At 48.5% G+C, this 16,607-nt stretch overlaps 1 protein-coding gene across 2 annotated transcripts in view; it reads left to right on the forward strand.

Moving 5' to 3' along the window:
- Nucleotides 1-16,607, forward strand: part of MYSM1 (Myb like, SWIRM and MPN domains 1) — a 400,819-nt gene that overhangs the window by 168,065 nt on the left and 216,147 nt on the right. For both annotated transcript variants that reach the window (XM_086952977.1, XM_086952986.1), the window contains exons 7-8: nucleotides 8,398-8,496; nucleotides 10,985-11,745. In XM_086952977.1, coding sequence (XP_086809103.1) covers nucleotides 8,398-8,496; nucleotides 10,985-11,745 — 860 coding nt within the window. The remainder of the gene's footprint in view (nucleotides 1-8,397; nucleotides 8,497-10,984; nucleotides 11,746-16,607) is intronic.

The raw sequence follows: 16,607 nt of genomic DNA on the forward strand, positions 1-16,607 counted from the left end.
GGATGATGTGGCATTGATCTGGTGGCTCACATTGAGTGAGAAGTCCAGGGATGCTGAGGTTTCGTACATGGTCTGTGGGTGTGGAGAGAGGGGTCTCCTCCCACTGCAGCTGGAGAAAGGTTTCCGTAACCCAGTGGTCACAGCCCCTTACCACCTCCCAACCCCAGACCTCAACCAGGCTGTCCAGAACTTTGCCGACTGGATCACTGACAGCTCCCACAAAGAGTCGCCCCACTGAAACCTACAAGATCCAACAAGACCTCAAAACATGCCAGCTGGTACACTCCAGAACTCTGGACCACCAAGCGCAACTGCCACCAACTGGAGAAACATTGGCATGCCACCAAGAACCCAGCCGACAGAGCCACTCACAAAACAGCCCTCAGCAACTATCACCGGCATATCAAAGAAGACAATAAAGCAGTCATCACCACCCACGTCGACTCTGCAGCCAACCACACAAAGGAACTCTTTACAATAGTCAAGAAAATTCTCCACCCGACAGCCATAGAGAACACCATCCACAGGGGATGTGGCCAGCCAGCCAACATGGCGGACGCGGGTTGTTAGCGCTCTGGCCCAAGACCCCTGATTATCCTGCCATTTCTCCTTCTAAGGTGCATTTAACATCCACATTGAGCAGGACTGGTGCCGGGACGCAGAGGTGAGCCTGTGCAGCCCGGTGGTTGCCGATCGTGAGGCGCTGGAAAGGGAGTTGCGGCCCGGATGAGCAGAGCGGCTCCGGAGGTGAAGGCGCGAAAAGTGCTCCGCAAGGTAACGGCCGCCGCCGGAGCCTGAGGAAGAACTGCGAGACTGTCAGGGGCGCTGAGAATCTGGCCCTGTGTTACCCCAGCGAAGCATGGCATCTTGAAGAGACTGCACCTGTGGTGCGTTGCTGAGGCCTGATGAGTACTGCAGACCCATACTGCCTACAGCCGCTATCAGGTTTTGTGTAGAGAAGTGAGCCCGGGGCAGAGGCGGACTCGCGGCAGTAGCGGGGCACAAGTGGAGGAGTCCTGGTCTGGGGCCCGAGAAGCCCGCTGCAGATGCTGCTGAGAGAGGGGGACATTTGCAGCCTGGGGGTCGGCTGACGGCTGAACGCCGGAGGGGAGCTGCGGACCGGGCGTGCAACGAGGCCCAGGTGGGGAAAGCGCGCCTGGTGCCCCCGGAGGTAACGGCTGATCCCGCGGCCTGAGGCCACAGCGTAGGACTGCTGGAGGCGAGCTAGGGCTCGGGCCCTGGGCCGGCTCTGTACAGTACAAGGACTCCGGAGAGATGGGCCCGCGACGATTTGGAGACCTGTGGGGGTTGGCGCAGCCGATGGACAGCGCAGTGAGGACAATAGTGAACTGCCCGACCCGTGTTTCGGGAGGACTGCCAAGGACATTGCCTGCAGATAGCTCCTACAAAGCGTGGGCTCGCACATTCACCAAGAGGGGCACGAAGAGTGGAGCAGGCGGTCGTCCCCCCGCTAGCAAGTAAGTGGGGTGATACGCTGCGCCTGTCGAGATAGTTAAAGAGCAGCCATCCAGTGCAGGGGGAACTGACTGTTGATGTGCCTGGAGTGCCCAGAGGCGCGGGAGAACACTGGGGAAACTTCCATCGCCAGGGCCTGAGACGCTGCAAGATGGAGAGTTAAGGCGCAAGCCCATTTTGGGGGAAGCGCCATTTTGTGTGGGGCTGCAGCCAGCGTGGTGCGCCCCTGACAAGAGAGTCCAGCCTGGCCCCTGGTGATAGTAGGTTACTCAGAGACTGCACCCAGGGACCCAGTGGACTCAAAGTGAGCGCCTGTCAGGCGCGACTAGTGGGGTCAAGCCGAGCCTGTCCTGGACCCATTGGATAACACCGGGGAATACCACGGTAGGCCCTGTTGAATGGTGCGTCAGAGAGGCAAGCGCAGCGGTGTGCCGCCTTGGGCAAGAGTGGAGGAGTAAGGGACATCCTGTACTGCAGAGGAGAATCTGACTGCATGATAAAGCCCTCCCGGTGCCTGGCGCAAAGTGACTGGTTTCTCCGACTTTAGGGACAGGAGGTCGGATTGCTGGGGATCTGACTGCTGGCTTCAGGTTGTCGCTTGTAGAGGAGGTCCTTCTGCTGAAAGCTCTGTTAACAGATTGGCACGACGCACGTTACTCTAGACAACAGGAAGAGGCCCGGGTTTTGGTAGCCCGCAGCTGATCGCAACCGCTTCAATTGCGGGCCGCTTGCGATGCCAACGACGCAACAGTTAGCGATGGGCCAGCTACGGGACAAATCGCAGCATGGGCAATCGTGGAGAGAACACCTGAACTCCTCACAAGGGCGCCCGAGTGGAGGCATGGAAATGCAGGCGGCGGCCCTTGCGGCCAAAATGGACACTGTGCTCGCAGCGGTGGAAAGGATTGGCACCACCTTGGAGCAGACCAAGGATTCCCTGGAGACACGGATTGACAAAGTTACAACGGACTTCACCCTTCTTCACGCGGATCATCGTAAATTGGCCGAGAGGGTTGCGACACACAGTCAAACACTCCAGGAGCTTCAGCCTGAGGTCCAGAACCATACTGTAGCGCTACAAGACATGATTGATCGGGTCCACGCGCTTGAAAACCGGATTGAAGATGCGGAAGGGCGCTCTCGGTGCAATAATATCCGCATGGTGGGTCTTCCGGAAGCAGAGGAGGGCAGAAACCCGGAGCAGTATGTCGAGCGCTGGCTACGTGACCTCCTGCCCTAGGGGGCGCTGTCACAGCAGTTTGTCGTGGAGAGGGCGCACAGAGTGCCGGCCTAGAAGACCAGGCCGGGAGCCAGACCCCACCCGTTCCTCTTTAAACTCCTCAACTACCGGGATAGGGATGTGGTGCTACGTGAAACAAGGAAGCCGGCGACCTGAGTGTAGGAAACAATCGAGTAATGTTCTTCCCGGACTATACAGCAACTGTGCAGAGACGGAGTAGAAACTACATGGCGGTGAAGCGTCAGCTGAGAGAGCTGGAATTGCCCTACACCTTGCTGTTCCTGTCCCGGCTGAGAGTGGTCGCGAAGGAGGGAACCCGTTTTTTCGACTCCCCGCCGGAAGTGTGGGACTGGTTGGAGGAGTTGGGCAGTGGACGGGAACAAGACCTCCAGGCTCGGATGCCGGCAGCCGGCCAGAGAGGAGATCAAGACGGCATAGAAGGCGGGGGACACATCAAGCTGCGGGGCTGGGCCCAGTTGCGCCCAGCCCAGAGAAAATCAGGATGGAGCGCCGGGAAGCTCTTGAGGCGGTGGCAACCTTCGGTACAGCGCATAGCAGTCACCGCACTGAGACCTACATGCGCAGTGCGCTGGGAACCGTGGCTCATCATCTCCATCCACCGTGATCTCGGAGGACTCAAATTTGCCTGAGGTGACGCCCCAGACTGCTGACCAAATTATGTGATATCACGGCGCTGTGTCGCATCTGAACATGATTAACAAACGCACATAGGCCGAGAACTGCATTGTCTTTTATATGCCTGCATAAACGCTGTTGAACTGCACTGTACACCGGAGATACCCTCGGAAGTTAGTAGGGAGCATGTGCAACACCGGGGGACAGCCTGCTGCGCGGGGGTTGGACACATGGCGCAGGCGATACTCGCAGGCTCCCTATCACTGTGGCTTGCACTGGAACTGCGCGTTAGTCTAGACCATGACACATTTTGCATCTCACGTAAGCACAGATGACATGAGTGGGGAAATAGTGCAGACAAGTCACTGTCCTCACACACGCCCCACCAGGCAATATACTGGAATAGCTCACCACTACGTGTATTCTTAGAGGTTTGGACAAATGCCCTTTCGGGGATACGCCCCAATAGTTAAACTGTTTGTAGTTGTTATCTTGTTTGCATTGCAGCACACCGATATGCTCCCCTCGGACCACGCCCCAGAACCCCCCCCGGTGCGGCCCTTCTGCCCCATGCCGCGTAGGAGTACCCAGATTCATGATGACACGCACTAACATCGCGACCTGGAACATACGTGGTATGCACACACCGTCAAAGCGTTATTCCATCTTCTCCTACCTGCAGCGACACTCTGTGGGGGTTGCCCTCTTGCAGGAAACTCACATGACTCCGACGGAGCTTGACAGGCTTCGCAGGCATTGAAGGGGACAAATATATGGTAACGTCTTCTCGGTGCATGCACAGGGTACACTGATTTGGTTACAGGCGGGCATTCCCTTCATTTGCGAATACAGTGAAGGTGGACCGAGAGGCAGGTATACACTCGTGCGGGGGAAATTGAACGGACAGGAGATGTTACTGGGATCGTTGTACGTCCCTAATGTGGACCAGCCGTCCTTTCTTGCGCAGCTGACCCAGGTCCTTCACCCCCATGCTGGGCTCTCTTGGTTGCTAGGTGGGGATTTTAATGTGATATTGGATGTCCAGCTGGACAGCCCTCCCCTCCTCCCCCCCCCCTCCCTCCGTGCCACAGCGGTGGTGTCCAATGCGCAGGCGCTTAGGAATTGGCTTGCACACTGGGCGCTACAGAACTTGTGGCGCATTCTCCACCCAACTGACAGAATCTATTCCTATCACTTGCATGTCCGGTTGGACAGGATAGTGGGTTCCCAGTCCTTGCTCCCGCTTATTACACATTCAGAATATCTGGGGAGGACGCACTCCGATCATAACCCCCTGTAGTGTCAGAGCAGCTGGGAGGCGGATCGTCCACCTGTGCCCACGTGGCGGCTCCAGCCAAGCGCGCTAGAGGACCCAGACTTTCGCTCATCCCAGGGCACGGCTGTTCTCACATACTTTGAAGTCAACGAGGGGACGGCGAGCAATACAATGGTGGAGTGGGACGCCCACAAAGTGGCCGTCAGGGGACATTGCTTGGGGGCCACGTCGAATATACACAGGATGCTCTCAGCCTCCCTGGCTCGCCTGGAAGCTGAGCTGTTGCAATATGAGCGGGAAGGAGAGGGCAAGAGCAGGCAGTCACACCAGCTGGGGGACCTCCGCGCCCAACATGCAGAGCTTCTGGAGTGGCTGAGATGCCACAATTATGTGGCGCACACGGCCAGAACACACGCCAGAGCAGACAGAGCGGGCCGCCTACTTGCTTGGTTGATAAGTCAGGAGGGGCGCTGTGCCCCGATAGGAGCACAGCGGGCGGAACGCTGGTATTTACGCAGCTTGAAATCCATCGTACCCTAACAGCTCATTATAAGCAGCTATACAAAGCCAAGGGAATTGGCCCCAGGCATCTCCTAGAGGGGTTCTTGGACTCTATTCCGCTGCCCACAGCCTCCGAGGAACAGGAGGAGGCTCTTAACGCGCCTCTCTCCTTAGAGGAAATCAGGGAGGCGATGCAGTCACTGGAGTCTGGGAAAACCCCGGGACCGGACGGCTTGCCTGCTGAGTACTACAAAGCTTACCGTGAATCCCTGGCGCCATTACTTCATGGGTTATACACTGCAGCGGTGGAGGAAGGATTATTGCCCGGCTGGCGCCGGTGGTCCCCCACTTAGTCCATGCCGACCAGAATGGGTTTGTCCCTGCGAGGTCCACGTCGTTGAATCTCAAGCGGTATTTCAGGGTGGCAGCCGAGGCCGCACATGAGTGGCCCAGGGCGGGATGTCTCATTCTGGACCTGGAGAAGGCGTTTGACTGCCTAGAATGGGGCTACTTGTCGGCGGTGCTGTTGCGCTATGGGTTGGACATGGGATTCCTCCATATGGTCGACCTAGTATATAAAAATCTCACAGTCCGAATGCGACTAGGCCCCTACATCTCTGAAGCGGTACCGGTGGGCCGGGGCACCCGGCAGGAGTGCCCCCTGTCCCCATTGCTGTTTGCGCTGGCATTTGAGCCCCTAGCCGTAGCTATACGGGCGACTCTCGGTGATGGTATACCGTTGGGAGACGCGGTTCATCAGGTGTCGCTCTACGCTGACGACCTGCTGGTGTTTGTGAGGGACGTGGGGCGCATTCCCGGGCAGATGGCCCAGCTATTGCACACCTTTGCCACCATCTCGGGGCTCCGAGTGATTGCGGGTAAATCCAGCCTATATGCTTTTAGTGCGGGGAACGCGGACCCAGGATATTGTCTCGAGGGTTCGCGAGTTCAGTGGCAAGAGGATAACTTCAGATACCTGGGGATACAGATCTACCGACACCCAACTGACCTGTTTGATGGGAACCTGGGGAGGGCAGTCACGGCGCTTAAATCACAGGTACGCTTCTGGACCACACTCCCACTGATGACCACGGGTAGAGTGGCGCTTGCCAAAATGGTCATGCTTCCCCGCCTCCTGTACTACTTTGTTAATCTGCCGTTATTTATTCCGGCCCCCTTTTTTACCATGCTCAATAAGTTGTTGCGGGACTTCATCTGGGGCGCTGCTAGGCATAGGCGGAGATAGAGGGGAAGGGGAGAGGGAGTTTAAATGTGCATATGGTTTATGCTGCCGCTGTTATTGTTCCTTGTTTCATATACATATCAACTGTTTACATGCCCACGTTGTACGGTCAGCATCGGACCGCATAGGCTACCGAGAAATTAGCACACATGACTCCCATGGTAGCCTCAGAGACTGCATCAGGACTGTCAGAACGTAGTAAAGCAAGATCACCAATATCTACAACAATTTCAACATCCAACCCGCCAGCCTCAACCCTGACAACCTCAAGCAACAAGCTAAGACCAGCCAAACCGTTACCACCTCGTCACCGCTCATTGCCCTGACCACCTCAGTCATCATGTTTCCTATCCACTCCATGAAGCCCACTGCCCCCTGCCTCCACCACCATCTCTACAGCTACCTTCCCTGATAGATGGCAACAGACAGACACCAGACCCCTCCTAAAGAAAGCGTCTTCCAATCCCAACGATCTAAAACATGATCGTCTGATCTCCCTGCTCCCCTACCCGGCCAAAGTACTCAAGATAGCCATCAACCAGCAGCTCGCCGAATTCCTGGAACAGAACAACCTGCCGGATGCCTCTCAATGAGGATTCTGTGCCTACTACAGCACGGAGACCTCGCTTATTGCCGCCACAGACAACATCAGAACACACCTCGACCATGGAGAAACTGTGGCCCTGATCCTCCTCAACCTCTTCGCGGCTTTCAAAACATTCTTCCACAACACCCTCAATGACTTTACAATGTAGGCATACAGCAAAAAACCCTTCAGTGGATCGCCTCCTTCCCTACAGGATGCACTCAGAGCATCTGAGTATCCTCCCTTCACCTCTGAACCGAAAGACGTCCTATGCGGAGTACGACAAGGACTTTGCTAAAGTCACCTGAAACGTCTTGAGGAAAGTTGTCCAGTTTAAATACCTAAAGTACAAACATATATATAACCTAAGACTGGTGCAATACAATCAATAAATGTAATGTTAAGATATGTATTAGGCCATTAATTTACTGGTATGCCTAGTGAATAAGCCATTCGATTTTCAAAAATATTCTGATGGATATTTGACCTGCCTGTAGGCTATCCAACTTGACTTGGTTGTGCGCATTTCAAAATCATTGTCCTCCTTAAAAAGATACCTTTTTGCTCACGTCAAAACACTTGCAGCTATTGTAGCCCTTTGTGTTTCTTAAGGCGAAGGAGATTCTGCTGAGAATTTTACGTATACCAAGTTCTTCCAAAAGCTTTCTATACCAAATGTACTCCCGAAATTTTTACATACAAACACTTACAACTATTCGTTTGCAAACTGATTGCTGTAACTATTGAACACGTTTTGCTGTTTTGACTACTGTTTACAAATTGTGGGGGGGGGGAATTTCTTGTTTTCCTATTTAGTTAGCGATGTTGTTTGGTTGCATTGAGTTAGGTTGCACTGACTGCATTCCATGTGGATTGTGTGTGGACAAGCATGATACTGACTTTTGTTTAAGCTGGTGATTTTGTAGCACCTCTTATAAAATATCTAATTACGATAACAGGAGACAACAAATCCTGGCAAGAACTAACTAATGCTACTGGAAGAATAACTTCTCCGTTTGGTAAAAAATAAGTTATCATAAAGTAAACTGTGCTGGATGCTTGCTAAAAATCACATTTATTTTCAAACTCTGATTACAAGAGTTCTTCGTGTCCTTGCTCTTGAAGGAGATATTGCCGGGCAATGTTTACGAGTTTCAATCCATAGCACATTTTACACTGCTTAAAAAAGCTTCTTGCCTTTCAGCCGTGGCCAAGTCCTTGGACGACTGTGTCCCTTGTTGCAGTGTTCTCCTGTAGTGGAATTACTTGCTAGGTGTATTCGCTGAATCTGAGAGGCTGAAATCTAAGTGACACTACAGGCCACTCTCATTTGCTCTGCCTTTTCTAGATTACTTTTTAAATTACTGTGAGGTGGTTTGAAAAACGTGTTCGTCAGAATTCTTGGCAATGTATTGATTAATTTGTTTTTGCTACACTAGGCAACATTTGGCAGAAGGTGGACAAGAATAGCTAAGATGGTTGGAAGCCGTTCTGTTTTTCAAGTGAAGAGCTTTGCTCGACACTACCTTAAAAACAAAGTAAGTAAAGTGCTTAATTTTTAATTGCATGGGGAAGGAAGAATTCTTGTTATTGTGATTGATATTTCTATTTGTGCCTATATATATGAAAATGTAGTGTTCACTTGACTATGCTTCAGTTTTTGTTGTATTGAATACACTGTTATATGAATTGTTACATTAATGTTTAATATGTTCCACAAAAATGAAATTAGCCTATTCTAGTATTTGTTTTTAAATACATTTGGAAACAGGGCATCAATTAAGCAGAATACTAAATAGATTCACTCCTCTAAATTAGCAGAGTACATGCACAACAAGAAATAGAGACCTACGATACTCCCCAAAAAAGAAATTGCAAGTAATGACTGTGCATCAGGTAGCACGCCTCTTCGTAAATAGTCAGATTGAAGCCATGTGCAACATGGTGCCACAGTGGGAAATCTTATTGATTTAACTTAATATGATGTGATCTAATGTAAAGAAAGACTTTAAGGCAAAAATACTTATTTTCATTTAAGTGACACACTAATTCCAAATGAAGTAAGGATTCTGACTAAACTACCTGTATTTTAAACTCAACATGTGTTATATTCACCTAATAAGACTTTTGTTATGTTGTTGGTTTTGTGTGGTGTGCAGTCGTCCATTTGTATTGCCTCAGATCGCTCCATACACATAATTAGAATTTAAATTGCTATGTTTACCCCCTAAAATAAATATTTTAAGCCAAACTTCTAAAGGTAATGGGTTACATAGTCGCATGTGAAAAAAATATCTGGTGTCTGGAAGTTGTTTTTAAATGTTTGTTAAAAAGGCTTATTAACAGTTTGGGAGAGCGGTAACCGCTGTAAATTGGTCGTGCTGCTACAACTCCAGACTCCCACTTGCCCTGCCACATTTAGAGGTGAATGAACGGCAGGTTTTCTGAAAGCAGAGCCTCCGCTGGCTTCGCTGTCAGAAGCATCTGACTAGTTTGGGTGGTAAACTCCATTCCTTTGGCAGAGCTTGTTGAGTTTTAACCACTTCGTACTCGGTTTGGAGTGCGGAGTTCACCATCCACCACTTAGCGGGGTTCACCAGTGCCCGACCCAAGATTTCTACACCTGATAGGGCTCCTACGGCTATGGTCACGTAATGCACTCTAGTAGTGCTGATGTGCTTCTGTGGGACACAAGGATGAAACCTTCAGAGGCAATCGGGAGAAGCGCAACAAGTTAGATTCTTGAAAGTTTGCTCCCCCCCGCTGCATGCTTCCCTGCTCCTTTTTGGCGTGATAGAGGCAAATTGAAATCACCCTCCTTATAAGGCCGCATAACTCAGTGCTGTTTGGAGTTGTTTCCTGTTCGGCGAGGCGCCTAGTGGCCTGAGCAGCCATGAGAGAGGTCTGAGTAGTCGGAACGTTGCAGCACTGAAACACCATGGTAGGACTGGGATCTGGAAGCTGCTGGAATTGCTGAGAGCTGTGGGCTGTGAGAGTGGTTAAGGAAAGGCATAGCGCAATGCAGGAATGTGAGAGAATCTGCCATCTGCTCTAAAGCAGCGCAACCCTCTGCGATAAGTGTGTTCTATTATAGTTATCAAGCGCTTATCATGTGCTCAGTGTCATTTGTTTCACGACACACCAAATGTATTTGTTTAATGTTGGCCTTCTGTTCTGCTTCTTTCTCCATCCATCCTGTTCTATGGAACGGTGTTCGATTACTCAGGCAGCAAGGATAAGTGGTAACAGAACGTGTTACTGTGTTAAAGTGTTGTAAATTGCACTAGGGCTAGGGGATGTGTAGCTGTGTTTGCCAGCCATGTCTCTGAAGGCTGAAGTAGATCGGGAGCAAACTGCTCTGGCGGCCCGAAATAAACCTCAGCGAGGGTGCTGCGGAGTGCATAGTCGGACCATACATGATTGAAGGGGGGCTCTTTTTATGCTGTTGGGTGGGAGTCTGTGCTGGCAGAACTCTGCGGGGTATTCATTCAACTCCACCTAATTCTGGGGAGTAGAACTCCGTCCACTTCGCCCACCCCTGCTTCTGACTCGACTCATCTGCACCCTGGCAGTCATCCTGTTACATTTAGGACGAGGTGAACAGCTCTGGATTTCCATGGCCACAGTGTTTGTCGAGCTAAAAACTCAAACAATCACCCCAATGAGCATAGAGATAACTTACAGCTTTTCAGGGCTTTTGGGTTTTTTGTTTTTAAAAGGAAAACTCAGATTTGGGGATTTTGTTTCTTGAAAACTAAAAACCTTTATCAAGCTGGTGCAACAAACTGGGTGCCCGCTCAGCAAAGTTCAGTTGCTTCAGTGGAACATCTGCACTCGTGTTTCATCTGAAGGCAAAGAGGTCCCCACCTGTCAGTTGGTAATCTCTAAATGTGGCTGTTGGTTCTCTGCGCGGGGATGGGAGCCCGTGCCCTACAAGTTTTGACTTGTATTATGTTTTAAAGGATTTTGCTTTAGCTAACAAAGTAAGGAGAACGTACTTTACTAATTGTATATTTACTCTTGTAGGTAAATACTGAGGAAATTGGAAAAGAGGAAATTAGTAATGACAGCAATGTCAACTGCCTTTTGGGTGGCAAAGAGGAGCCTGCATGGATATCTGCACAATTAGTGGGAAGTTCTGATTCTTACCTGAACCCAGTAAAAATTGAAACCATGTCAGATGATGAAGAAGTGGACATTACGGATGAGACAGATGCACTGCTGTCAGGAGAATCCTCAAATAATGATGCGTCTTACACTCATAATATCTCAACAAAAGAAATCGCTCTTAGCGATCATGCCTATCTACGTGTGGAAGAACATAATCTTACAGTAACCAATCAAGAATGTCCTGCTCTGAGAGATGTAAGGAGGACCTCTCCATGTACAATCCCTAAGGATGTCTTTAGCGCAGAAAACAAGAACTTTGTTGGAGTTAAATCTTTAAAGTCTTTATGCACTATAAGTTGCGCCACACAGACGGTGATGTCTGATAAACAGAATCAACATGGGACTGATGAAATCACCAATAAATCACCAAATGCCACCCAGTGCTCAGACGCAGAGGACTTGGTTGGTGACGACCTGCTTTTACTTTCTCCTTGTCAGTTAGATGAAGATAGTCAAGAGGAAGAGGAGGAGCTAAAACCACCGGATCAGGAAGTGATAATTGACAGAGATGTCATCATGGAGGAAGAAAAGCAAGCCATTCCAGGTTTCTTTGAAGGGCGCCCGGCAAAAACACCAGACCGTTACCTTAAGATTAGAAACTATATTCTTGGACAATGGTGAGAGTTCTTTTTAAGAAATTATATTTGTAATATGGTGTGATTGGTATAATTAGTGTCCCTATTGAAGCGTGAGAGATTTGCAAGTTTTAATGTTATTGAAGTTGGAGATTTTTAACTGAACCCATTGGATGCTGGATAGTTTGCAGCACTGCATCCTTGTTAGTAAATCATGGTAATAAAATGCTCAGTCGGCTCTTATTCAGAAATATAATTTCACTCATAAATACATTTATTAAGTATTGGTTTTGACTAGTGCTCCTTTTTATCTGCAGAGCTGATAAAACCTACAGACTCCTAAATATTTACAATTTAATTCCGAGTGGAAGCCTTCCATATCCAACTTCGGTTAAGTAATGTATATTCACATTAGCTGATTTCGTGCATCTATTGCAGTTTTTCAAAATAGAGAAAACAAACCCTGCTACTGTTGCTGTGCACCTGCGTGCTTAGCTGATCCTTGTCCCTTTATGGCAGGGTGCATCTAACTGTTCTTAACTGCATGTCTTTTTTTTTTTTTGCTGAACATAGGCATTGAGTGGCCAGCGTTTGGTTGTCCGTTTTCAATCAGCAGAGGTTTTCATTGAGGGAAGCTTCTGGCTTCTGTGCACCAAAAAAAACTTGTTAAGTAATTTCTTAACACTAGAGCAGAACCATTGCTCACAGGCTGCATGGAACATTCTATTAAAAAAATGCAGTATAAGCATTCCTCACCTATGTATTATGATGGGTGAAAATCAACTAGCAAAATTAATTAACCTTTAAACAAAATCATTATCGTGTACATTCTGATGATTCCTTTCTCATCCAGCTTGTGAAAGACAAAATAAAGCGAGTTTTCATTCAGCTCTTGCATGTTGGTGATTAACCTCCTCGCCCCATTTTCTCCCTTACCAAATTGTTATGGAGATAGTTGACAAACATTTTGTAAGCTTTGCCCAGTTGATCAGTACTTTCCATGTACATTTTACGGAAAAAAGATAACAGAGATTTTTTTGATTTTATTCAGATGGAAGACTTAGCTCTGAAGTTACAAATGCTTGCAATTGCCAATTAGAGCATACGATGGGATCGTGAGAGAAACAAGTTCATTTTAGCAAATTACAGATAGATTGCTTGGGTACAAGGAGACGTATGGCATTATGTTATGCAAGCAGGTAAGGTTATATGTTGTTACCACGAATTCCGTTGCAACGCATGCCTTTTCCACGCATGCGTTACCACGGAATTCGTTTTCCCCTCATCTTCTTTGCCACGTCGTTCTTACGTCATAAAGAGGAAGCGGAAGTTTATTCCGCTTCCTCTCTTATGACACTGTTTTCTTCGGCACGGCGGGATCGTTTTTTTATGGGGGGGGGGGGAGACCCCCCCCCAACCCCCCTTTTTAATCCTTCGTTTTTTTTTTTCTTCGTGGTAAATACGATCGTTGAAGGCATACGCGTTGGAAAGACGTTTACGTGGTAAGTGCCTCGTTGTAAACGTTACGCGTAGTACTGCCTTCGTTGTTAATGATGTTTCCCGCAGGTAACAATCCTAGCAATAGTACGGATGATGAATCGGATGTAAGATAAAGCTGATGTGGTAGTTGCAGTAATAGAAAGTTTACTCACAATACAGTGGGTTATTTGAAATGGAGAGCCTTTCAATGATGTGCTAAATCTTAAGAAGTGCGAGCCAGAAGTTGGGAGTTGATATGGTTCTCTTCAAATATTAGTGAAGTAGTTACGTTTCCTGTGACATGCTACTATGTGGACGGCTGTATGCAATATGGTTTAATTTGAAGTAGGTGGGAGTCTGGTAGGTGAGCTACTATTGCATAACCTGCTTAAGCTTGTGAATGATGTGAAAGCTCTAACGCGGAGCAGAATTGAAGGTGTGAAAGCAACATTGACTTACTCTGGCACAAGGTGAAAGTAGCACCTTAAGTTTTCACTTTCATAATTTTTTTGTTTTTGTGACTGATGTGTTGACATATGAAGTTGGTTGTTTGTATATATGGTGGTGGATGTGTTGCCCTGTGATGAGGTAGATGTATGTTTTGATGATTGTTGTGATGACTTGTTAGTGGGTGTGTTGGCGATTCATATGAGTTGTGTAGATGTATGATTGTGGTTGTGTTTGTGTATGATGCTGAGCGTGTGGCTTATGATGTTGCTTGTGTTGACTTAAGACGGTTGTTGGCTTGCTGTATTGACAATTAGTAGTTGTGTTGACGTTTTGATGGTTGGTATGTTGATGTGTGGACTAAGCTCGTGTCCTGCTGTAGTGGCTGCAAAATATGTTACAAAGTTAAGGCCGACCAATCATAGCCTTCATGTCCGTGCACCTGAAATTGTTGACTGGAGCAATAAGTTCCCCAATCCAATGAGTAGCCTTTATTTTTTGAATTTATATCCGCAGACCTGCTTCATCAACCATCAGGAACTAAAAGACCCCCCTTCTCTACTACCCACAGTGGGGTTTGGACACACACACACCCCCAAAAGATGAATGAAACCTTTGTTTTTTTCAGTGACTTTCTAGGTTTGTTTGTGTGTGTGCTTTTTAACATAAAGTAACATAATACTAAGATACAATCTGTATGTAGTTGGGCCATGCCTACATAAGGAAGCTTGACTATGTGGGTGGGATTGTGCAATGAGTATAGGCTGTGTGTAATAGAGTCTTCCTACACAGGTTTCAAAATCTCCACTCCCACTCGCGATGGTGAGTAGATTCTTTTCAAAGCGAGACAATTTTCAAGCCTACTGGCCCGACATGGTGAGTGGATTTTACTGCTGAGCTAACTGCACTCCTACCAAGTACCACCATCAGGCATTAGACTAACGCATTTCAATGTGGTGCTCCGTATTACCTCACTGAAATGCTTTGTCACGCATAATACATTGTCTCAGCCTGCCACAGAAGCACTGCAAACTGAGTGTGTGTGGCAGCAGTGAGTGCGCACCTGTGGCCTGCACAGCTCTTACAGGCTTGGGGCACTCCCAGCAGCTGAGCAGGCTCACAGTGTGCTGCTACAATGCATCTTCAACATTCCAATCCCATGGCGCCTTGCGGCTCGGAGTTCAGGCTGCCTAACGTAATGGCACTGCCGCCGGGTAGAGCCCAACTACTATCGAGACAGCTTGGGTCAGCCTACCCCATCAGGTTGTGAAATAACTTTATGGCGCCGCAAGGGCACGTGACGTGACATCCTGCTGCTGCCAGAGCACGCCGCGGGGTCCGAAGTGAATTTTTTTGAGGTTGGTCCACAGCAAATAATTAATCAAGGTGCTGGGCTGGTTCATAGAGCACTGCTGTTCGCAAGGCCGGCTGCCCGCGTTGTTGGGCTACATTTATACTATGGCCGTGCTGCTCCCCGCCATCTTATTAATTATTTCCAGCCCCCCCACCAAGGGAGAGTGCTGCAGCCAGTGATGGGTTGTCACCGTCATGGATGACAGTCACTGACCGGGTTGCAGCGGGATCGCTTAAGTCTGATTAATTGTCCCAGGGCCTATTTGAGATGCCTTGCACAGGGAGTCACTGATGCAACAGGCATGTTGCCTGGGCCTCGGGCTGAAAGATTCAGAAGAACAGATCAGTGAGTATAAACCACAAGCCGCTTCAAATGTTGTCAGTCAAAGTGTGTAATTATAACACAATCAAATTAAATTTAAAAAGAGCGCGCAATCTGTCTGAACGCTGTGAAAGTTCTATGGATGCCTATTGGGGAACTTAAGCTGTCAGCCATCCCACAGACCCCATTACTTGTCTCTGATCTTTGGCCAGTCCCCTAGAGATACACCTATGTCTGAATTGTAGCCCTATTGACCCATAGTGCTGGCTGGTCTCGTTCCTACCACTGGAATGTCTTTTGATCAGAAGTTTGTCCAGTTGCAAGGTGGCGGCCTCATATGATGAAGCAAGCGTTAAACAGCAGTTGCATGAGTTGTGAAACTGTCTTGATTCACGAGATGGGGTTCTTGACTAAGGAGGTGTTGGCACTTTGAAGAGGCAGTCTCATTAAATGAGTGTAGTTTCTAAAATGTATATGTTTCCCTTATCGTCATTGCTTGATTTTGCTCGCTCGCTCTGTCACTCATAGTTGTTGAATGTCCCTCATAATTACACTGACATTTTGAAAATGTCGCACATAAGCAATCTGAAGCCTTAGCAGCTATGTAATTATAGCCCAGCTTACTGTGCAGGTAGTGCAGTGTGAAGGTCTGGGGTGCAGCTGGGGTGAAACGTTCTAAAAACGTTCAAGGGTGGACAAGAGCAGGTGTTGATTTGCTGATGGCCGCACAGGATCGGATGTTGCAATCCGCCAATCGTGTGGCATGTGTGCTCTTCTTTGTCAGTATGGCGTACTTTATAAGTGCCTGGTTAGATGTTTCTCATAGACTGATTACAGCCAGCCAGGGCAGGTTATTCAGCCCTAGAAGTGTGTAAACTGCCTTTGAGTTTCCTAAGTGTTCCATATTGAGGTGACAATATCAAACTGGCTGGGCACTGTACCATGCCATTTCTCTATCGTGCCACGCTGCCGGCAGCAGTCATCCACATTAGCAGGTGAGCTGGCGCTGCTCACTTTCCACTTGGGCATCGAGACACTAGTTGCTGCCTTCCTTCCTGTACCTCTAGGTGGACCTGGGCTGTATGGGTAGGCTAGCCAACAATTTAACAGAAAGAGCTGAGCCAAGTGTGAATTCTGACTCTAAGAGTTCCTGCACAATATGAGCCCTAGGAATAGGTGGCATGTAAATCTACAAAGACCATGTTAGAACATTATGTAGTGCCTTCAAAATTCTGTAAAGTGCATTCCTTTAACACAGAAGCGTTTTACCTTAATACAGCAGCTTATTTGGAAATGTATTTAT

This window comes from Lissotriton vulgaris, chromosome 1_1 (assembly GCF_964263255.1).
Source record: "Lissotriton vulgaris chromosome 1_1, aLisVul1.2, whole genome shotgun sequence".
NCBI lineage: Eukaryota > Metazoa > Chordata > Amphibia > Caudata > Salamandridae > Lissotriton > Lissotriton vulgaris.